Source organism: Cuculus canorus, chromosome 25 (assembly GCF_017976375.1).
Source record: "Cuculus canorus isolate bCucCan1 chromosome 25, bCucCan1.pri, whole genome shotgun sequence".
Taxonomy (NCBI): Eukaryota; Metazoa; Chordata; class Aves; order Cuculiformes; family Cuculidae; genus Cuculus; species Cuculus canorus.
The window spans coordinates 5,984,992-6,005,798 of NC_071425.1; the positions used below are offsets into that span (position 1 = coordinate 5,984,992).

Consider the following 20,807-nt stretch of genomic DNA (forward strand, 5'->3'; position numbering starts at 1 on the left):
TGAGAACATAAGTCATGGGAAGGAGCTCTCCTCAGTGTTCTCTGCTCAGAAACTCAAGCCTGCCAAAAGCATCTCAGCACTGGCTAGAAGACAAGAGAACCTGTGGACCCCATCTGTCGGACAATGTTTTCCCAAAGCTGCAGTGGCTGTACGTTCCCATGCAGTTCTCAGCCTTCTGTTTTCCACCCAGTCTTCTCCTCACCCTGCACCTCTAAAGCTCAAAGCTAAGTTAGGACAGGTTCTGCTGAGCTCTCTAGGAAGCTGTTGTCTCAGCCTTGACAGTAACATCTTTACCTCTCCTCCTGACCACTTGCTGCATGGTTCTAATCTCATTGAGGCAAAGAAAAGGTGTTGACAGCAAAGAAGAGATAGTGACTGAGCTGGTTTATGTTGTTCTATCCCCGTGCACCTCACACAGGCAGACAAGTGTGGAAGCCAGAGGGTACAGGCAATTCAGACCAAGCCTGCTCAAGGAAAACTGTGCTGACAGTCATTGCAAAACCCCTCACCCCAGGTCCCAAATCCACCTCTGAGCAAACTCTCTGTCCCTGGACATCATGGGATAACTTCTGGAGAGGAAAGCATGAGTCAAAGTCACAGGCTGAGATGCATCAGAACTTTATTGATTGAAAAGAGTACAAGGAAATTATCTGAGTGGAGACCCCAGTGCACAGAGCACAGAGGGTAGAAGGGAATCTTCACCGCATGACTGTGCCAGAGATGCCACCAGGTGTCCATCTGCCTGCCCCAGAGGGAACAGGGCCAGCAGGTCCTCCTTAGGCTGGATTGGTGGGGCTCACAGCCCAGGGGAGCACAAGAGAACAAAGACACGGGAGGGAAAGGAGAGAGTGGCAGAGGGGAAAGGCAGTCATGGGCCGTGCTTTGTGAGAACCCAGGCTGACCCTGTCCTTTTGCAAGGAGTGCTGGGGTTGCTCAGCACCTCTCAAAGCTACAAGTCCATGTTCCTTCCCCAGCGTGGGACCATCTTGGGTGTCCATGGGGACCTTCCTCAGGTTCATGGTCATCAGCTTTAGCAGGGGAAGCATCTCCTGCCACAGTAGCCTCTGCCGAAGCCAGACAAGCCAGAGAGGCCGAAGCCCCCAGAGTTGATGGGCACTCCCGCATCACTGAGGATGCTGCCAACGGCAGCACCAGTGGAGTTTCCCACGGCGGTGTTCTGTGGGAAGGAGCTGAGGATGGGTCCGGGCAGGGTCACCACCACCGGGGAAGGCTCGATGACAACTCTGGAGTCCTGGCACTGCCTGAAACAGGGCTCATTGCAGCTGTTGGCCAGTGGGGTTGGTCCGCAGGGCTGGCAGGGCAGGCACGCGTTGTAGCAGGACATGGTTTGGGGCTGGAGCTGTGCCTGGGAGAGAAAAAGGGAGGAGGAAGAGCAGGAGAGATGGGTGAGGAGCAGATTGTACCCCTTCCATAAGGACCCGAAGGAACAAACTACAGAAAGGAGTTAGAGCTTTTGTAGGGAGATGCAGAAACTTCTATTTTGTCTCAGAAGAGCCCTATCAAGAGTCACCAAACCCAGGGAGATTCCAGAAAAGACCATCACTCAAGACACACCTCAAAGAAGCCTCAGCCTCAATGATTACAACAGCTTTTTTTCAGCCTCCAACCTATATCAGATAGTTCCAAGACCCAGGGTAAGTCAAAGGGCCAGAATTCGTCTGAGAAAACTCAAAGAAGGAGAAAGATCTTCAGACTCACCTTGTTCCCAAACAGATGGAGGCGAGAGGAGTGGATGAGAGAGTGAGGAGAAGAGCCTGCTTTTATACTGCTTCTGCACAGCCCCAGGCCCACACTCACTGCACGCAGGCAGTCATTTTCCAGCAAAGTCACCTCCAAAACAAAACAGCCTCCACGATAGTACAGGTTGTGGTTTCGTTTGCATCAATGCTGCCATTCCATTTCCTCGTTTCTGAGATGACCACTACATCAAAGAGTCCTTTCAAGTACTGCAATAAGAGGCTCAAGAATGTGCCAGTCAGGAACATGTCAGCACAGGCAGAAGATGTGCCCCCAAGGGCTGCAGGAGTCCCGTGCACACATCGGACGTGGGGGTGGGGAAATCTGCCAGGGTTGTTTCCAGCCCCCTTTGCAGGAGGGTGCACATTTCTTCCCACCAAGTGAGGCCTCTCCTGGGTTCTCCAGTGTTCCTGTGCCTGAGAATGTGCCGCATCCTTCTCCCTCCCCATATGCCTCCTTGCTACTCCAGCACTCACTGGTCATTGATTCCAGAAGTAGTTGGGCTGTGCTGCTGCTTTCTAATGCCTTCACCCAAGGGAAATTTGCGCTTCTGGGGAGAGATTTGCTGATTTCTTTGGCAAAGTTGTGCCCACTCTTCTCAGTCTCTGTGGGTTCCCATCCAGTGCCATCAGCAGCCTTACAGAAGGAGAATGTTGCCCTCCTGAACTCTGTGATTCGTCATCAGCCCCTGAGGAGTTGAGTCCCTCCTCACTGTCTGAGCAATGGGTTGGGGCTCAGACAGGGCCTTCTTCCTCCCATTCTCCCCAGACCACCACGTGCTTTGGCCGCACACTTTAGACCCTGACCAGCACCACACCCAGATTCCTGTCCAGTTGCCCAAAACACAATGCCTGTTGTGCAAAGCAGCTGATTTGTGGGAGTGTTGGGCAAGGAGGTCAAGCTGAGGGCAATGGCCATTGGTTCTGGTAGGAGCTGTATATTCGGTACAGCCCAGTTGTGGAAGATGATTTTCCTGAAGAAAGGATGCTGTTGCCCTTGCTGGAGGGGAATTCAGATGAAAGCAGTATAAAGGCCTGTGGTCAGCACGTAGTCCTGGCTTGGCCTCATTCCAAAAGGATGATCCACTAACTGCCCAAAATGAGAGGGTAATTCCCCAGGGGTAGGGAGAGTCTGTCCCAGGAATCTTGCCTACTGAAGGCATTTTGTCTCTCTGCTGGAACGCTTCCCATTTGCCTCCATGTTTGCAGGCAGGGAAGTTCATCACCTCCTTGATGTGGTGTGAGATCTGGGTTTGTACCCAGGGCCCTTCTGAGCACATCCCCTCGCTGAGCATCCTCAGGCGTGTGGCACTGCAGGGTCCTGGCAGCCCTCACTCCTTTGGAGGTCAGGGAAGGTTCCTTACCTTGCCAAAAGTGTTATGTTTTCCTCCAGGCAGAGGAATCAGAGAATCATAGAATGGTTTGAGTTTGAAGGGACCTTAAAGACCATCTAATTCTAACTCCCCTGCCATGGAGAGAGACACCTCCAACTATGTCAGGCTGCTCAAGGCCCCGTCCAAGATAGCATTGTACACTTCCCCTGGGTCATGGGGTCCTGACTGAGGACGGCAACCTTTCTTCCCAACACAGAGCGTTCAGGAGGGCTCCTCAATACAGCCTGGTCCCCTTGGATAAGGAGATGAGTTCTGTATGGTCATCCCGTTCTATCAGCCAAGTCTTTCCCCAAAATTGATTTTGCTCCCGATGGACAGTCTGGAGGACGTTCTCGGACTCTAAGATTGTAGCACAGTTTAGTCCCCAATCTCTTCTGCTGCAAGAGGTGCTTCTTTTCCAGATGTACGACTTGTCATTTGTCTTCCTTGAATGCCACGCAAATCTCACAGCCCCACTGCCCCAAGCCAATATCCCCTACTTGTTTGGGATGTCATGACCACTTAGGAGTCATCTTCTGCCTACAGGGACATAATTCTGATGGGGAATTCCTTGGGGCTCTCACTCCAGCTCAGGAATGGAGCGTGTGTCACACACCACGCCTGTCAGAAACAAGGAAATGAAATGGCTGCGTTGATGGAAACCAAACCACAACCTGTGCCAGCAGGGAGGCTGTTTTGTTTTGGAGGTGACTCTGCTGAAAAATTACTGCCTGTGCACAGTGAGTGTGGGCCTGGGGCGGTGCAGGAGCAGTATAAAAGCAGGTCCTTCTCCTCAGTCTGTCATCCACTCCTCTCGCCTCCTTTTCCTTGGGATCAAGGTGAGTCTGAAGCCCTGTCCCCTCCTTCTTGTCTATCTCTTCCTTCTCTATTGGATTGTTCAACACATCCCTGCCTCTTTTCCCCTGTGCTTGGGGTTTGGGCTGCTTGTCATGGGAGAGGGAAGGGGACAGAATGTGTGGGATTGAGAGGCATAGATATGCTGAGGTGCCCCCTGAGCTATGGGTAGGTAGGGATTTTCCTGGGCTCGGTCCTTCCTGGAAGGACTCTTTTGGGCTGAAGGAAAGGAAAAACACATGAGCCACAACAACTCGACTTCTTCTATTGTGCTGATGGATTTTCCCTACTGTGGAATGGATACAGGCTGTTCCTCACCCATCCCCCTTGCTGTACTTCTTCCCTGCTTCTCTCCCAGGTGCATCTCCAGCCCCAAGCCATGTCCTGCTACAACACCTGCCTGCCCTGCCAGCCCTGCGGCCCGACCCCACTGGCCAACAGCTGCAATGAGCCCTGTTTCAGGCAGTGCCAGGACTCCAGAGTTGTCATCCAGCCCTCCCCGGTGGTGGTGACCCTGCCCGGACCCATCCTCAGCTCCTTCCCACAGAACACCGCCGTGGGAAACTCCACCGGTGCTGCCGTTGGCAGCATCCTCAGTGATGCGGGAGTGCCCATCAACTCTGGGGGCTTTGGCTTCTCTGGCTTTGGTTTGTCCGGCTTGGGCGGCCGTTACTGTGGCAGGAGGTGCTTTCCCTGCTAAAGCTACTGGCCGTGGCCCTGGGGAAGGTCTCCACAGACATCCAAGATGATCTCACTCTGGGGAAGGATCATGGCCTTGTAGCTTTGAGAGAGGCTGAGCAACCCCAGAAGTCCTTGCAAAAGGACAGGTTGAGCCTGGGCTCTCACAAAGCACGGCCCATGACTGCCTTTCCCCTCTGCCACTCTCTCCTTTCCTTCTCGTGTCCTTGTTCTCTTGTGCTCCCCTGGGCTGTGAGCCCCACCAAGCAGCCTAGGGAGGACCTGCTGGCCCTACTGCCTCTGTGGGGCAGGCAGATGGACACCCGGTGGCATCTCTGCCACAGTCATGCGGTGAAGACTCCTTTCTACCCTTTGTGCTCCACGCACTGGGGTCTCCACTCAGATAACTTCATTGTACGCTTTTCACTTAATAAAGTTCTGATGCATCTCAGCCCGTGCGTTTTACTCTGTTCCACTGCTTGATGTTCCTCTTGGGGAAACCATTTTCCTCCTATGCAGTCAAAATTCTTATCTTTCAAAGTGAGCCCAATGTTTTAATTCCTCCAACCACACAGTGCCACAGCACTGAGCCTGGGTCTGTCTTGCGGGATACTTTAGCTACTCCAAAGCTAATCTTTGTCCTGCCACAAACCCTTCTCTTAACACTCAGAGAGTCCAATCTCCTAAACCTCAGTTCCCCACCCAAGGGCTCAAACCTCCTCACCATCCTGGACACCCTGTGCTGAACTCACTGCTCTTGGTTAAGTTCATTCCCAATTTCCTGGCCAGGTTTCCAAAACATGATATCTGTAGTGCAAACAACCTGAGGTCTGGGAGTGTGTGCAAGAAGGTCAAGCTGAGAGCAATGGCTTTTGGGGCTACTAGGAGCTGCATACTTGGGTACAGCCTGAAGGCGGATGGTGGTTTTTATGGGAGAGACATGGAGCTGCCATGGCTGCAGGGGAATTCTGCCCTGTGTGGGACACGGGCCTGTGAACTGTTCATACTCCTGGCTTGGCCTCATACCAAAAGGCCAAACCACAACTGATCCAAAATGAGAACGTGTTGCCATGAGTATCAAGAGTCTGTTGAAGAAGCTTGGCTTGAAGAAGCTTGACTTGAAGAAGCATTGCCTTCTATGCTGGGACACATCCTATCTGTCTCCATGTCTGCAGGGCAGGGAAGCTCATCCCCTCCTTGATGTGGTCTGAGGGCTGGGTTTGTACCCAACTCCCTTCTGAGTGCATCCCCTGCCCGAGCATCCTCAGGCATGTGGCACTGCTCCTTGGGAGGTTCGGGGAAGGTTCCTTACCATGCCAAACATGTTGGGTTTTACTCCAGGCAGAGGAATCCTCTGGGGCGTGGGAAAGGGGCATGCTAAAGCCATAATGCCAAGAGAAGACGTATGGCTTGGAAGTCAGGAATGAGTCCCAGCTGGTGGAGGACTGCAAGCTCTCAGTCCCTCCGTGGAGCTTACTCACGCGAGCTCCTCACCACAGCCTGGTACCTTTGGCCAGGAAGTTGAAGCCTGTGTGTCCATTCCCTTCTACAGGCCAAGTGTTTTCACAAGCTTGAATCTGACTCTGAGGGCAGATCAATCAAGAGGAGGTTCAGGAATCTAAGACCGTACCACACTTCAGTCCCCAGTGTATTCTACTGCAAGAGATGCTTCCTTTCCAGCTGTACGACTTGTCATCTGTCTTCCTTGACTGCCGCAACAATACCACAGCTCCTTTGCCACAGGCTACATCCTCAGCTTGCAATGCACATCCTCTACTTTACTTCCCACACATCCTTCAGCCCCTGACAAGCAACAGCCCAAAAACAGGGCCAGGGAAAGGGGCTTTGGCAGGAACCCCATCCAAAGAGGTGTGACTGCCAGCACTGCTCCTGGACTCTGAGGGCCACCATCAACACCCTGGGCAAAATGAGCAGGACCTGAGGTAGGAAGGCAGCGACTATCCCATTCTGCTCAGCACTCGCCTGATGGCTTCTCAAACCCTGCTGTAATGCAAGAATGACCTTGACCAAGTGGAGTACACAAGAGGGTGTTCAGGGATGTGGAGGGACTTAATATTTTGTTTGGGGAGAAAAGGTTTGGGAGATTGGGCTCTCTGAGTGTAAAGAGATTTTCATAGATGACTAAAGAGCAGCTTTGGAGTAGCTCTCATGAGGTCCTATACAAGACAGATAGAGGCAAACACTGTGGTATTGTGTTCTTGGGGGACTCAAAACACTGGGCTCAAGTTGGAAGATGAAAGGTTTGGACTCAATAGGAGGAAAATGGTTTTCCCGAAAAGAAGCATCAAGCAGTGAACAGATTGCCTGGGGAGGCTGTGCAGTATCTGTCCTTGGACGCTCATAGCTGACTGAGCTTGGAGCAAGGGGAACAACCTAATGGCCTCTGGAGGTCCTTCCCAACTTGATTATGCTCTGATCCCATGGTCCCAGGACAGCCTTTCTGGCCTCTGCCCAGTGGGGAAAGGGCCAGCAAGGAGGAGGAGAGGCTCAGCTTCCCATTTGAGGACACAAGTCATGGGAAGGAGCTCTCTTCAGTGCTCTCTGCTCAGAAACTCAAGCCTGCCAAAAGCATCTCAGCACTGGCTACTGTCCAGTGACCAGAGGACCTGTGGACCCCATCTGCTGGGACAATGTTTTCTCAAAGCTGCAGTGGACATACATCCCCATGCTGTTCTCAGGCTTTTGTTTTCCACCTGGTCTTCTCATCCCACACCTCTAAACCTCAAAGCTAAGTTAGGACAGGTTCTGCTGAGCTCTCTAGGAAGCTGTTGTCTCCGCCTTGACAGTAACATCTTTATCCCACCTCCTCCTGACCACGTGCTCCAATATGCTAAGCTCACGGAAGAAAAGAAAGGGTGTTGACAGCAAAGAAGAGATAGTGACTGAGCTGGTTTATGTTGTTCTATCTCCATGCACCCCACGCAGGCAGAAAAGTGTAGAAACCAGAGGGTAAAAGCAATTCAGACCAAGCCTGCTCGAGGAAACCTGTGCTGACAATCACTGCACAACTACATCCTGCCCCGCCCCCCTCCACCTTCCATAGCCACAGCTGAGTGATCTCTCTGTCCCTAGACAGGACGGGGGAACATCTGGAGAGGAAAGCATGAGTCAAAGTCACAGGCTGAGATGCAGCAGTTTTATTGAGTGAAAAGACTACATTGAATTTATTTGAGTGGAGACCTCAATGCACAGAGCACGAAGGGTAGAAAGGAATCTTCACCTTATGGCTGTGGCAGAGATACCAGCAGGTGTCCATCTGCTTGTCCCACAAGGCCAAAGGGCCAGCAGGTCCTCTCTAGGCTGGATTGGTGGGGCTCACAGCCCAGGGAACACAAGAGAACGAGGACACGGGAGGAAAAGGAGAGAGTGGCAGAGCAGAAAGGCAGTCATGGGCCGTGCTTTGTGAGAGCCCAGGTTGGCCCCATCCCGTTGCAAGGGGTGCTGGGGTTGCTCAGCTCCCATTAAAGCTACAAGGCCATGATCCGTCCACAGTGCAAGACCATCTTGGGTGTCCATGGGGACCTTCCCCAGGGCCATGGTCAGCAGCTTTAGCAGGGGAAGCACCTCCTGCCACAGTAGCGGCCACCGAAGCCAGACAAGCCAGAGAGGCCAAAGCCCCCAGAGTTGATGGGCACTCCCGCATCACTGAGGATGCTGCCAACAGCAGCGCCGGTGGAGGATCCAACGGCTGTGTTCTGTGGGAAGGAGCTGAGGATGGGTCCGGGCAGGGTCACCACCACCGGGGAGGGCTGGATGACAACCCTGGAGTCCTGGCACTGCCTGAAACAGGGCTCATTGCAGCTGTTGGCCAGTGGGGTTGGTCCGCAGGGCTGGCAGGGCAGGCAGGTGTTGTAGCAGGACATGGCTTGGGGCTGGAGATGCACCTGGGAGAGAAGCAGGGAGGAAGTAGACAGGGAGATGAGTGAGAAGCATACTGTATCCACTTCACAAGGAATCCAAGAAACAAACTGCAGACAACAGGTGGAGGTATGCAGAGAGACCTACAGATTTTCCTTTCTCTCAGAAGAGCCCTGTCAAGTGTCATCCAGCCCATTGCTCAAGAGACACCTCAAAGAAGCCCCAGCCTCTCACCATGCCACAACCTATTATCCCCTCCTCTCCCTACTAAAAAGTTCGAAGAGCTGTGGTGAAAGAAAGAGGCCAGTATGGGCTCAGAAATGCACAGGAGGAGAAGGAGAAAGAGATTCAGACTCACCTTGTTCCCAAGGAGATGGAGGCAAGAGGAGTGGATGACAAGGTGAGGAGAAGGACCTGCTTTTATACTGCTTCTGCACAGCCCCAGGCCCACACTCACCACACGCAGGCAGTAATTTTTGAGCAGAATGACCTCCAAAACAAAACACCTTCCTGGTGGCACAGGTTGTGGTTTGGTTTTCATCAACGCTGCCATTCCATTTCCTTGTTTCTGAGATGACCACTAGGTCATGGAGGATCCTTTCAAGTACTGCGAGGAGAGGCCCAAGAATGTCCCAGTCAGGAACACGTCAGCACAGGCAGAAGATGTGCCCCCAGGGGCTGCAGGAGTCCCATGCACACATCGGACGTGGGGGTGGGGAAATCTGCCAGGGTTGTTTCCAGCCCCCTTTGCAGGAGGGTGCACATTCTTTCCCACCAAGTGAGGCCTCTCCTGGGTGCCCCAAGACTCCTGTGCCTGAGGATGTGCCACATCCTTCTCCCTCCCCGTATGCCTCCTTGCTACTCCAGCACTCACTGGTCATTGATTCCAGAAGTAGTTGGGCTGTGCTGCTGCTTTCTAATGCCTTCACCCAAGGGAAATTTGCGCTTCTGGGGAGAGATTTGCTGGTTTCTTTGGCAAAGTTGTGCCCTCTCTTCTCAGTCTCTGTGGGTTCCCAACCAGAGCCACCAGCAGCCTTACAGAAGGAGAATGTTGCCCTCCTGAACTCTGTGATTCGTCATCAGCCCCTGAGGAGTTGAGTCCCTCCTCACTGTCTGAGCGATGGGTTGGGGCTCAGACAGGGCCTTCTTCCTCCCGCTCTCCCCAGACCACCACGTGCTTTGGCCGCACACTTTAGACCCTGACCAGCACCACACCCAGATTCCTGTCCAGTTGCCCAAAACACAATGCCTGTTGTGCAAAGCAGCTGATTTGTGGGAGTGTTGGGCAAGGAGGTCAAGCTGAGAGCAATAGCCTCTGGGGCGACTAGGAGCTGCATACTTGGGTACAGCCCAGTGCTTGAGGATGATGAGCCAGCAGTGGCCCAGTTGGCCAAGAATGCCAATGGCATCTTGGCTTGGATCAGAAACAGCGTGACCAGCAGCTCCAGGGAGGTTATTCTCCTTCTGACTCGGCACTGGTGAGACCGCACCTTGAATACTGTATTCATTTCTGGGCCCCTCAATACAAGAGGGATGTTGAGGCTCTGGAACGTGTCCAGAGAAGAGCAACAAAGCTGGTGAGGGGCTGGAGAACAAGGGTTACGAGGAGTGGCTGAGAGAGCTGGGGTTGTTTAGCCTGGAGAAGAGGAGGCTGAGGGGAGACATTATTGCTCTCTACAACTGTCTGAAGGGAAGTTGTGGAGAGGAGGGAGGGAGCTGGCCTTTTCTCCCAAGTGACAGGGGACAGGACAAGAGGGACTGGTCTCAAGCTCCGCCAGGGGAGGTTCAGGCTGGATATCAGAAAAAAATCCTTCACGGAAAGAGTCATCGGGCACTGGAACAGCAGCCCAGGGATGTGGTTGAGCCACCTTTCCTGGAGATATTTAAAGGATGGGCAGATGAGGTGCTGAGGGGCATGGTTTAGGGATTATTAGGAATGGTTGGACTCAATGACCCAGTAGGTCCTTTCCAATCTAGTGATTCTATGATTCTGTGATGGATTTCCTGGGGGAGACATGGAGCTGCCCTGGCCGGAATGTAACTCAGAACTTTTCATCAACTCCTTGATGTGGTCTGAGGGCTGGGTTTGTACCCAGGGCCCTTCTGAGGACATCTCTTCCCTGAGCATCCTCAGGCGTGTGGCACTGCAGGGTCCTGGCAGCCCTTGCTGCTTGGCAGTTTGGGCAAGATTCCTTATCTAACCAAAAGTGTTGGCTTGTCCTCCAGGCAGAGGAAATCTCTGGGGCATTGGAAAGGGTCATGCTAAAGCCCTAATGCCCAAGAAGGCATGTGGCCTGGGAACTAGGAATGAGTCCCAACTGATGGGGGATGGGAAATATTTCTTTAACTTCCTGGAGCTTATTCAGAGCTTCTCAACACAGCCTGGTCCCTTTCATCAGGAAGCTGAGACCTGAAGAACAGTTCAGTTCCCAGTCTGTTCTGCTACAAGAGATGCTTCCTTTCCAGGTGTACAACTTGTCATTTGTCTTCTTTGATAGCCACGATAATCCTAAAGCCCATTCTCCCCAAGCCAAGATCTCCTACTTGTTCAGGACCTCACAACTACTTAGGAGGCATCTTCTGCCCAAAGGGACATGATTGTGCGTAGGAAATCTTTGTGACTCTCCTCCTAGCACATGAAAGGAGCCTGCAATGCAGACCAAGCACGTCAGACATTAGGAAATGGAATTGCAGGGTTGATGGACATCAAAACCCAATCTTGTGACATCAAGGATGCTGTTTTGTTTTGGAGGTGAGTCTGCTGAAAAATTGCTGCCTGTGTTCAGTGGGGCCTGGGGCAGTGCAGGAGCAGTATAAAAGCAGGACCTTCTCCTGACTCTCTCATCCACTCCTCTCATCTCCATTGCCTTGTGAACAAGGTGAGTCTGAAGCCCTGTCCCCTACTCTTTTTCTTCTCCTTCCTCCTCTTCCTGCACTGGGTTTCTCAAGTCATACCTCCCCCTGGTACCATACTTTGTCTTGGGGCTGCTTGTCATGGGAGACGGAAAGGGGCAGAAGGTGTGAGATGGAATCTTGGTGCGACTGAGGTGTCCCCTGAGCTGTGGGTAGGTAGGGATCTGCCTGGGCTTGGTCCTTCCTGGAAGGACTCTTTTGGGGTGAATGGAAGGAGAAAAACATGAGCCACAACAACTCGGCCTCTTCTCTCATCCTGGTGGATTTTCCACATTGTAGAGTGGATACAGGCCACTCTACACCCATCTCCCTTGCCGTACTTCTTCCCTGCTTCTCTCCCAGGTGCATCTCCAGCCCCAAGCCATGTCCTGCTACAACGCCTGCCTGCCCTGCCAGCCCTGCGGCCCGACCCCACTGGCCAACAGCTGCAATGAGCCCTGTTTCAGGCAGTGCCAGGACTCCAGGGTTGTCATCCAGCCCTCCCCGGTGGTGGTGACCCTGCCCGGACCCATCCTCAGCTCCTTCCCACAGAACACCGCCGTGGGATCCTCCACCGGTGCTGCTGTTGGCAGCATCCTCAGTGATGCGGGAGTGCCCATCAACTCTGGGGGCTTTGGCCTCTCCGGCTTGTCTGGCTTCGGTGGCCGCTACTGTGGCAGGAGATGCTTCCCCTGCTAAAGGTGCTGACCATGGCCCTGGGGAATATCCCAGGATGGTCCCACACTGGGGATGAAGCATGGACTTGTAGCTTTGATAGGAGCTGTGCAACCCCAGCACTCCTTGTAAAAGGACGGGGTCAGCCTGGGCTCTCACAAAGCACGGCCCATGACTGCCTTTCCCCTCTGCCACTCTCTCCTTTCCCTCCCGTGTCCTTGTTCTCTTGTGCTCCCTGGGCTGTGAGCCCCACCAAGCCAGTCTAGGGAGGACCTGCTGGCCCTGCTCCCTCTGTGGGGCAGGCAGATGGACACCTCGTGGCATCTCTGCCACAGTAATGAAGCGAACAATGCCCTTTTGTGCTGCCTGCACTGAGGTCTCCACTCAGATAACTTCATTGTACTTTTTTCACTCAATAAAATTCTGATGCATCCCAGCCCGTGGCTTTTACTCATCCTTTTCATATAACCCTAGAATCATTTATGTCATAAAGGACCTTAAAGCCCATCCAGTTTCAGACCTCCTCACCCTGGGTCTGGTTGCTCAAGTCCCTTCCAGCCTGGCCTCGAACACCTCCAAGGATGGCGAGAAGCCATGACTTCTCTGCACAACCTGGCCCAGGGTGTCACCAATCTTGTTGTGAAGAATTTCTTCCTAATATCTAATTTAAACCTCCTCTATTCTGCTTAAAGCCGCCCCCCCCCCCCCCGTCCTATCACTACAGACCCTCCCAAAGAACCCCTCCTCAGCTTTTCTGTAGCCTGTTCAGATACTGGAAGGCCACTATAAGGTCTCCCTGGAGCCTTCCCTTCTCCAAGCTGAAAAATCCAATCTCTCTCAGTCTGTTCTCATAGTAGAGGTGCTCCAGCGCTCTGGCCATCCTTGTAGCCTCCTCTGGACCCATTCCTACATTTCTGTGTCCTGGTTATTTTGAGGAGTACAGATCTGGACACAGGACTCCAAGTGGGGTCTCACGAGAGCAGAGTAGAGGGGCAGAATCCCTTCTTTTGATGCAGCCCAGGACACAGCTGGCCTTCTGGACTGCAAGCACATGTTGCCAGCTCATGTCAAGCTTTTCATCACTCAGCACTCCAAGTCCTTCTCAGCAAGGCTGCTCCAAATCACATAGTCTCCCATCCTGTATTGAAACCACAGATTGCCTTACCCAGGTGTAGGACCTCTTATGTAGCCTTTTTGAACCTCATGAGTTTCACACAGCCCCACTTCTCCAGCTTGTCCATATCCCTATGGATGACATCCTGTCCTTCTGGTGTGGCAACAGCAGCACTCAGCCTGGTGTCATCTACAAACTTGTTGAGGGTGCACTCGATCTAGCTGTTTACCTCATCAATAGAAACATTACACACCACTATTCCCAGTACAAACCCCAGAGGGACACCACTTGTCAGGAATTTCTATCTGGCCGTCAAAACTTTGACCACTAATCTCTGAATGTAACCATCCAACCAATTCCTTATCAACTGGGCAGACCACCCATCAAATCCATAACTCTCCAATTTAGAGAGAAGCGTGTTGTGGGGGATAGTGTGCACAAGCAAAGGCCCACATAGAAAACATCCATTGGTTTTTCTATATCCAGTCTTATGGTCACTCCCTCATAGAAAGCCACTAGGTTGGTCAGGCAGGACCTACCCCTGGTGATGCCATGCTGGCATTCTCAAATCACCTTCCTGTCTTCCTTATGCTTTAGCATAACTTCCAGGAGGATCTGTTCCATGATCTTCCCAGGCACAGAGGTGAGGCTGACAGGTTGGTAGTTCACAGGGTCATTTTCTCTACCCTTTTGAAAAATGGACAAAATATTGCCCTTCTTCCAGTCACCAAGGACTTCTTCTGATTGCCATAACTTTTCAAATATCATGGAGAGTGGCTTAGCCACCGCATCAGCCGAAGTCCTCAGGACTCTGAGTTGCATCTCATCAGATCCCATAGACTTATATACGTTCAGGTTACGCAGGTGGTCACAAATCTGATCTTCCCCTACAGTGAGGACTTTACCCCGTTGGTCCCCATCTTCTTGGCCATTGACCCTAGAGCAGTGAGGAGAGGGCTTGTCAGTGAAGAGCGAGACAAAACTTTGTTGAGTACCTCAGCTTTCTCCTCATCTGTTGACACTAAGTCATCATTTTTGTACATCCTCTCCAGATGTTCCCCCAAGACTTCTAAGGATGGAAAGATCACTCAGCAGTGGCTCTGGGAGCCTGGATGTAGGGTAGTTGTGCAGAGATTATAGACACATTTGGTTTGAGCAGGATGGGTCTGAATTTCTTGTACCCTCTGGTTTCTACACTTATCTGCCTGCGTGCCTCTGCTGAAATCACTGCACTCAGTCAAGGTCGTTCTTGCATTAGATCAGTGTTCAAGATGACATCAGGAGAGTGCTGAGAAGAGTGCCACAGTCACTGCCTTCTGTCTCTTAGGTCAGGTCCTGCTGATCCAGCCCAGGATGTTGATGACAGCCCTTGGTGTCCAGCAGAAGAGCTGGAAGTCATACCTCTTAGGACGGGGTTCCTGCAAAAGCACCTTTCCCAGGCCCTGCTTTTGAGCTGCTGCTTGACAGGAGCTGAAGGATGTGTGGGGAGAAAAGTAGAGCATGTGCATTGCAAGTAGAAGATATCGGCCTGGGGAGAAGGGTCTGTAGGATTGTCGTGGCATTCAAGAAAGAAAATGATAAGTCATGCAGAAGGAAAGGAAGTCTTTCTTGCAGCAGAACAGCGCAGAGATTGAACTGTGCTACGAACTTAGAGCCCTGCATCTTCTCTTGATCTACCTGCCCACAGGGACAGCACCAGTCTTGAGAAAACTCTAGGAGAAAGCAGTGACGGAGCTGTATTGCATTGTTCTATCCCAGTGCACTCCCTGCCACTAGACAAGTACAGAAACCAGAGGGCAGAAGAATTCAGACCAACCCATCTCAAAGCAAGCATGCTTTGACAATCACTGCAAAACTGTCCCTGCCTCCAAGCTTCCAGAGCCACCACTGGGAAACCTCTATGTCCCTGAACATCTAGGGGGAACATCTGGAGAGAAAAGGAAGAGTCAAAGGCACCGGATGAGATGCAATAGAACTTTATTTTGTGAAAATAATACAATGAAAGTGTCTGAGTGGAAAACCCAATGCAGAGAACACAAAGGGCAGAAAGGAATCCGTGCCCCATGGTTATGGCAGAGAAGCCACAAGATATCCAACAGTTATCCACCGGGTATCCACCTCCCTATCTGCCCCACAAAGGCAGTAGGGCAAGCAGGTCCTCCCTAGGCTGGCTTGGTGGGGCTCACAGCCCAGGGGAGCAAAACAGAACAAGGACAGAGGAGGGAAAGGAGAGAGTGGCAGAGGGGAAAGGCAGTCATGGGCCGTGCTTTGTGAGAGCCCAGGCTGACCCCGACCTTTTATAAGGAGTGCTGGGGTTGCTCAGCTCCTATCAAAGCAACAAGCCTATGCTCCATCCCCAGTGCGGGATCATCTCTGCCATCCATGGGCACCTTCCCCAGGGCCCTGGTCAGCACCTTTAGCAGGGGAAGCATCTCCTGCCACAGTAGCGGCCACCGAAGCCAGACAAGCCGGAGAGGCCAAAGCCCCCAGAGTTGATGGGCACTCCCGCATCACTGAGGATGCTGCCAACGGCAGCACCGGTGGAGTTTCCCACGGCAGTGTTCTGTGGGAAGGAGCTGAGGATGGGTCCGGGCAGGGTCACCACCACCGGGGAGGGCTGGATGACAACCCTGGAGTCCTGGCACTGCAGGGTACAGGGCTCATTGCAGCTGTTGGCCAGTGGGGTCGGGCCGCAGGGCTGGCAGGGCAGGCAGGCGTTGTAGCAGGACATGGCTTGGGGCTGGAGATGCACCTGGGAGACAAACAGGGGAAAAGAGCATGAGGGCTGAGTGAAGAGCAGACTGTATTCCCACCTGGAAAGAGGCAAGACAGGCTGAGTGGGAGATGAGAACTTTAGTTGTTGTACGGAGACTCAAGTTTTCTTCTTCCATCATAAAAAAGTTCCCCAACAAAAGGGAAAACCTCAAGGAGAGTCTCTCCAAGCCCAGTGCTCACTTCAGCCAAGCCCCAGCCCATCTCCATGTCACAGTTTTTGCTCCCTTCCCTTTCTCATGATAAGGAGTCCCTTCATCCATCATAGGACAAAGGAGTGGAGGTGCACTGAGAAATCCTGAGGAGGAAGAGGTGGAGGAAGACAGATAGTGCTTCACACTCACCTTGTTCCCGAGGAGATGGAGGCGAGAGGAGTGTATGAGAGAGTGAGGAGAAGGGCCTGCTTTTATACTGCTCCTGCACCACCCCAGGCCCACACTCACTGCATGCAGGCAATAATTTTCCAGCAGAGTCACCTCCACAAAAGAACAGCCTCCCTGATGGCACAGGTTACCTTTTGGGACATGGAGGTGCCCTTGCCGGAGGGGAACTCAGCTCAGTGTTGTCATGAGTTTGCAGCCAGTGCACACTCCTGCCTTGGCCTCGCCCCAAAAGCCTGACACGAGGCAAACCCCAAAGGAGAGCGTGATTCACCACAGGTGGGGAGAGTCTTTCCCAGGAATCTTGTCGACTAAAGGCACTGCCTTGTCCTCCCGGGATGAGTCCCAATTCCCTCCATGTCTCCAGGGCAGGGTTGTGCTTCACCTCCCTGGTGTCACCTGAGAGCTGCTTTTGTACTCTCTGTCCCTCTAATTACATCCACTTTCCGAGCATCCCCAGGCACAGGACACTGCAGAAATATTCCTTCCCTCTGCAGCGGTGCTGGGTTCTTTTCCAGGCTGGGCAGGCTATTCGTGTATAGGAAGGGAGGTGCACTGAAGCCTTAGTGCCTGGGACCAGATGGTCCTGCATGGGACCCAAGGATGAGTCCCAGCTGCCAGGAAGATGTCTTCTGCTCCCCTTTCAGTCCCTGCACACAGCATTCAGGAGAGCTCCTCCCTGCAACCCAAACTCTGACCAAGGAGAGGAGGAGCGTGTTCTTTTTAGGGTCAGCTGTGCCTCCCCCATCTTTTGCCCATGACACAATCTCTGGTACCTTGAGGCTGGAAGGGAGCCCTGGAGATCCTTGAGTGCCACTCTCCTGCCCAAAGCAGAGTCAGACTTGAGAGGATGCTGAGGGCCAAGCCCTGTCAGGTTCTCATACCCACAACCTAGAAATCCCACCGTCTGCCTGGACAGCCATAGCCCCTCTTGACCACCTTCATACTAATAAAGACTTTCCCATGTTTTTGTGGAATTTCCCACATTTCAGCATACGTCAATCACCTCCTGTCCTTTCACTGGCTAGGAGTCCCCCTCATTGCTAAGAACACGTCCCGGCGCCTTCTCCCCTCCAGGGTTCACAGCCCCATCTCTTGGAGCCCCTCCTGCCTCAGGGTCTCAGTGATGTGTTTCAGAGTGGGAAATTCTGGGGACTCTCATCCCGGCACATGAAAGGAGACTGCATTGCAGACCAAGCATGTCAGAAACGAGGAAATGAAATGAGAGCATTGATGGACACAAACCACAACCTGTGCCACCAAGGAGACTATTTTGTTTTGGAGGTGACTCTGCTGGAAAATTATTGCCTGCATGCAATGAGTGGTGGCCTGGGGCAGTGCAGGAGCAGTATAAAAGCAGGTACTTCTCCTCACTCTCTCATCCACTCCTCTTGCCTCCATCTCCTTGGGAACAAGGTGAGTGCGATGCTCTGTCTCTTCCATCTCTTCTTCTTCCTCCACTGGATTTCTGAACATGTTCCTGCCCCTTTTGTCCTGTGCTTGAGTTTGGGGATGTTTGTCATGGCAGAGGGAGAGGGCAGAAGATGTTGGAAGGAGAAAGGTGGTGTCTGGTTGAGGTGTCTCTTGTCTTATGGGTACTTTCCAATCTGCCTGGGCTTTGCCTTCTTGTCAGGGGTCTCTTAAGATGAGAGGAAGGTGAAGCCAGTTGGACTCCCGACACAACCAAAAGCTCCCTTCTCCACCTCATCTTTTGTCTCTCTCACAGTGGTCTGACAGTGGCTGCTCTTCACCCATTTCCCCAGCTCACTGCTCTGCTTCCCCCTGACCTCTCTCCAGGTGCATCTCCAGCCCCAAGCCATGTCCTGCTACAACACCTGCCTGCCCTGCCAGCCCTGCGGCCCGACCCCACTGGCCAACAGCTGCAATGAGCCCTGTACCCTGCAGTGCCAGGACTCCAGAGTTGTCATCCAGCCCTCTCCCGTGGTGGTGACCCTGCCCGGACCCATCCTCACCTCCTTCCCACAGAACACCGCCGTGGGAAACTCCACCGGCGCTGCTGTTGGCAGCATCCTCAGTGATGCGGGAGTGCCCATCAACTCTGGGGGCTTTGGACTCTCCGGCTTGTCCGGCTTCGGCAGCCGCTACTGTGGCACCAGGTGCCTCCCCTGCTAAAGCCACTGCCTGCACTGAGGTCTCCACTCACATCGGCCTCGTTTCCCTCCTTTGACTCATTAAAGTTCTGATGCATCCCAGCCTGCGCTACTGTCTCATTCTTTCCCCTGCAGCTCCTCTCCCAGGATGTACAGAGAAGGTGATGTCACTCAGAGATGTTTCTGGGAGGAGGTCCTTAGGGATGCTTCTGTCAGTGATTTTCAACACAAGCTTGTGTAGATCACTCCGGGTCGTGCACGGAGTGATCTTCTCATTCCTGAAATTGTCTGCCTTTTTCATTCGGGATGGGATTTCCTGATGTCCCTCAATGACAACCATCCACTTCATTGGGCACAGATTTTATTTTTCTTCAGAAAACTCAACATGGTGACACAAGTCATTATGGGGGAATGAGGGATTGACAGGACACAGGCATTGCCTTCCCAGGAGAGGACAGAGAAGGCATCCTGACCACAGCATTTTCCAAGGGAGGAACACAGCGCAGTAGCTGCCTTAGTGTAGAACCACATTGTCCTTAAATCATAGAGTGGGGTGGATTGTAAGAGACTTTCAAAGATCCTCTCTTCCAGGTCTCTGGCCATGGGCAAGGAGATATGTCACTGCTTCACATTTCACAAATTTCCATCACACCTTGAACACATCCAAAGATACCATCATTCTTCAGGACACCTTTTCCAGTGTCAGACTTTATTCTGCATCATAAATTTCTTCCTTAAGTGCAATCCAAATTGTGGTCCAAAATTGTTGCTCCTCATCCCATCAATACAGGCCTTGATAAAAGGTCCCTCCCAGTCTTTCTTATCAGCTCTGAACAGGCTGAAGTTATGTCTCCCCTGAGCTTTCCTCTCTCCCGGCTGAAAGACCCCAATGCCCTTCTCCTACTTTGTTGCATGGGTGATTCATCCGTCCTTCCCTGGACCTGCTCTAAGAGGTCCAAGTCTTTCTTCTGCTGAGACTGGACATGGAGCTCCGCTGGAGTCTCCCGAAGGTGCACTATAAGTAGAGAATTGCCTCACTCGATGCGCTGGCCATGCTATTTCAGTGCAGCGCAGTTCACGGTTGACTTTCTGGCTTTTACACTGGGCTTGGTTGAAGTTGCTCAGTCTAACATGGGACCATTTCTCAGGCCTGCTATGATCCTTCTGGATTGCATCCCTTCTCTCAGGCGTATCAGCTGCACCCTCAGCTTGGTGTCACGCACAGACTCGCTGAGGGTGTGCTCAATCCCTCTCTCTGCACTGGCAGCAAAGGAAGTGGATGAGCAATCACCGGGGAGGGGACACAAGCCGGACAGGCTACCTGAATCAAGCAAAGGTCTATTCTACATCACAGAATATCACCCTCAGCAATGAATTGTGATTTGTCTTTCCAAAGTAGCTGCTCTTTGTTTACTGACTGGACATGGCTCTGCTGTTGTGAGGAGGAGGTGGATTGCTTTGCATCTCTTGGGGTTTTTTGCCTTTTGTCCTTCCCTTCACAGTCCCAATCTCCAACAAAGCATATTTTGTAGTCTTGCCCTTAAACTTCTCCCTCCACCACACTGGGACACAAGATTGAGAAATCAGCTGGTGAGTGCTGAATGCTGATAAATGGACCACACAGGTTTGGGAGGCAGGAAGACACTCGGGAAAGGAGAGGCAGCGGGTGCAGGTTGAGTGTCTCCAAGAACTGGCCACGAGTTCTCCAGAGCTGGGTGGCTTTACAGACCTGCTACAGCACCCAGCTGGGTGAGATGACACACGTCCACCCTGACACCCCAATGGCAGCTGTCTTGGGAACAGCCAGCCCTGTCTCCACACTCATCCTTCAGCCCCAGACATGCAGCAGCCCAAAAGCAGGGACAGGGAAAGGGGCTTTGGCAGAAACCTCACCCACAGAGGTCCAACTGCCAGCACTGCCCCTGGAAACTTATGGCTGTCATTAGCAGACAGCGAGAGATTAGAAGAGCAAAGCCAGGAGATGGATGGGACAAGAGATCCCACTGTGCTCAGCATTTTCCTCACATCGTCAAGAAAAAGGGTGAGTTCTGGGCCACAGTGGAAGAGCAACCTTGACCGAGTCATGGGTGTTCATAAGAGAGGGGCCATGAAAGTGAAGGGTCTTGAGCACTTGGCAGTGCAGGAGAGGCTGAAGCTTGCTGAGCTTTAAGACAATGTCTTGAAGAGACACCTAAAATCAGTTTTGGAGTAGCTCTGGTCATTTAAAAGCCTCCGATCATTCTGTGTAGCCCAGAAAAGCAGAGAATTCAGAAACCTCAGGGTAACCAACTTGAGGCATGGACGTACACTCAAAGCAAACG

The 20,807-nt window shown here is 52.5% G+C and overlaps 6 protein-coding genes across 6 annotated transcripts; 3 read left to right on the top strand and 3 right to left on the bottom strand.

Moving 5' to 3' along the window:
* Positions 1-602: 602 nt before the first annotated feature.
* Positions 603-1,899, bottom strand: LOC128854480 (feather beta keratin-like; the record flags this gene model as incomplete). Its single annotated transcript, XM_054088041.1, has 2 exons — positions 603-1,366; positions 1,720-1,899. Coding segments are annotated over 2 exons (516 nt in total), but the record flags the coding sequence as incomplete, so codon positions are not given.
* A 1,940-nt stretch (positions 1,900-3,839) lies between these two features.
* Positions 3,840-5,114, top strand: LOC128854618 (feather beta keratin-like). The gene is made up of 2 exons (XM_054088715.1): positions 3,840-3,969; positions 4,344-5,114. The coding sequence occupies exon 2, from the start codon at positions 4,365-4,367 to the stop codon at positions 4,683-4,685; it is 321 nt and encodes a 106-aa protein (XP_053944690.1). The 5' UTR covers positions 3,840-3,969; positions 4,344-4,364; the 3' UTR covers positions 4,686-5,114.
* A 2,692-nt stretch (positions 5,115-7,806) lies between these two features.
* On the bottom strand, positions 7,807-9,020 carry LOC128854608 (feather beta keratin-like). The gene is made up of 2 exons (XM_054088648.1): positions 8,901-9,020; positions 7,807-8,568 (listed from the first exon to the last, which is right to left on the bottom strand). Exon 2 carries the CDS (start codon positions 8,545-8,547, stop codon positions 8,233-8,235), a length of 315 nt encoding a protein of 104 aa, XP_053944623.1. The 5' UTR covers positions 8,548-8,568; positions 8,901-9,020; the 3' UTR covers positions 7,807-8,232.
* Positions 9,021-11,431: 2,411 nt separating this feature from the next.
* On the top strand, positions 11,432-12,540 carry LOC128854609 (feather beta keratin-like). The gene is made up of 2 exons (XM_054088649.1): positions 11,432-11,607; positions 11,798-12,540. Exon 2 carries the CDS (start codon positions 11,819-11,821, stop codon positions 12,131-12,133), a length of 315 nt encoding a protein of 104 aa, XP_053944624.1. The 5' UTR covers positions 11,432-11,607; positions 11,798-11,818; the 3' UTR covers positions 12,134-12,540.
* A 2,643-nt stretch (positions 12,541-15,183) lies between these two features.
* Positions 15,184-16,004, bottom strand: LOC128854559 (feather beta keratin-like). The gene has a single exon (XM_054088502.1). The coding sequence runs from the start codon at positions 15,952-15,954 to the stop codon at positions 15,640-15,642; it is 315 nt and encodes a 104-aa protein (XP_053944477.1). The 5' UTR covers positions 15,955-16,004; the 3' UTR covers positions 15,184-15,639.
* A 1,663-nt stretch (positions 16,005-17,667) lies between these two features.
* Positions 17,668-18,588, top strand: LOC128854564 (feather keratin 1-like). The gene is made up of 2 exons (XM_054088537.1): positions 17,668-17,791; positions 18,173-18,588. Exons 1-2 carry the CDS (start codon positions 17,693-17,695, stop codon positions 18,506-18,508), a joined length of 435 nt encoding a protein of 144 aa, XP_053944512.1. The 5' UTR covers positions 17,668-17,692; the 3' UTR covers positions 18,509-18,588.
* Positions 18,589-20,807: the final 2,219 nt, after the last annotated feature.

Coding starts and splice junctions, on each gene's coding strand:
- LOC128854608 (XM_054088648.1), bottom strand. CDS start 8,547: ATGTCCTGCTACAACACCTGCCTGCCCTGCCAGCCCTGCGGACCAACC.
- LOC128854609 (XM_054088649.1), top strand. CDS start 11,819: ATGTCCTGCTACAACGCCTGCCTGCCCTGCCAGCCCTGCGGCCCGACC.
- LOC128854559 (XM_054088502.1), bottom strand. CDS start 15,954: ATGTCCTGCTACAACGCCTGCCTGCCCTGCCAGCCCTGCGGCCCGACC.
- LOC128854618 (XM_054088715.1), top strand. CDS start 4,365: ATGTCCTGCTACAACACCTGCCTGCCCTGCCAGCCCTGCGGCCCGACC.
- LOC128854564 (XM_054088537.1), top strand. CDS start 17,693: ATGAGTGGTGGCCTGGGGCAGTGCAGGAGCAGTATAAAAGCAGGTACT. Junction 17,792..18,172: donor TCCATCTCCTTGGGAACAAG/GTGAGTGCGATG, acceptor ACCTCTCTCCAG/GTGCATCTCCAGCCCCAAGC.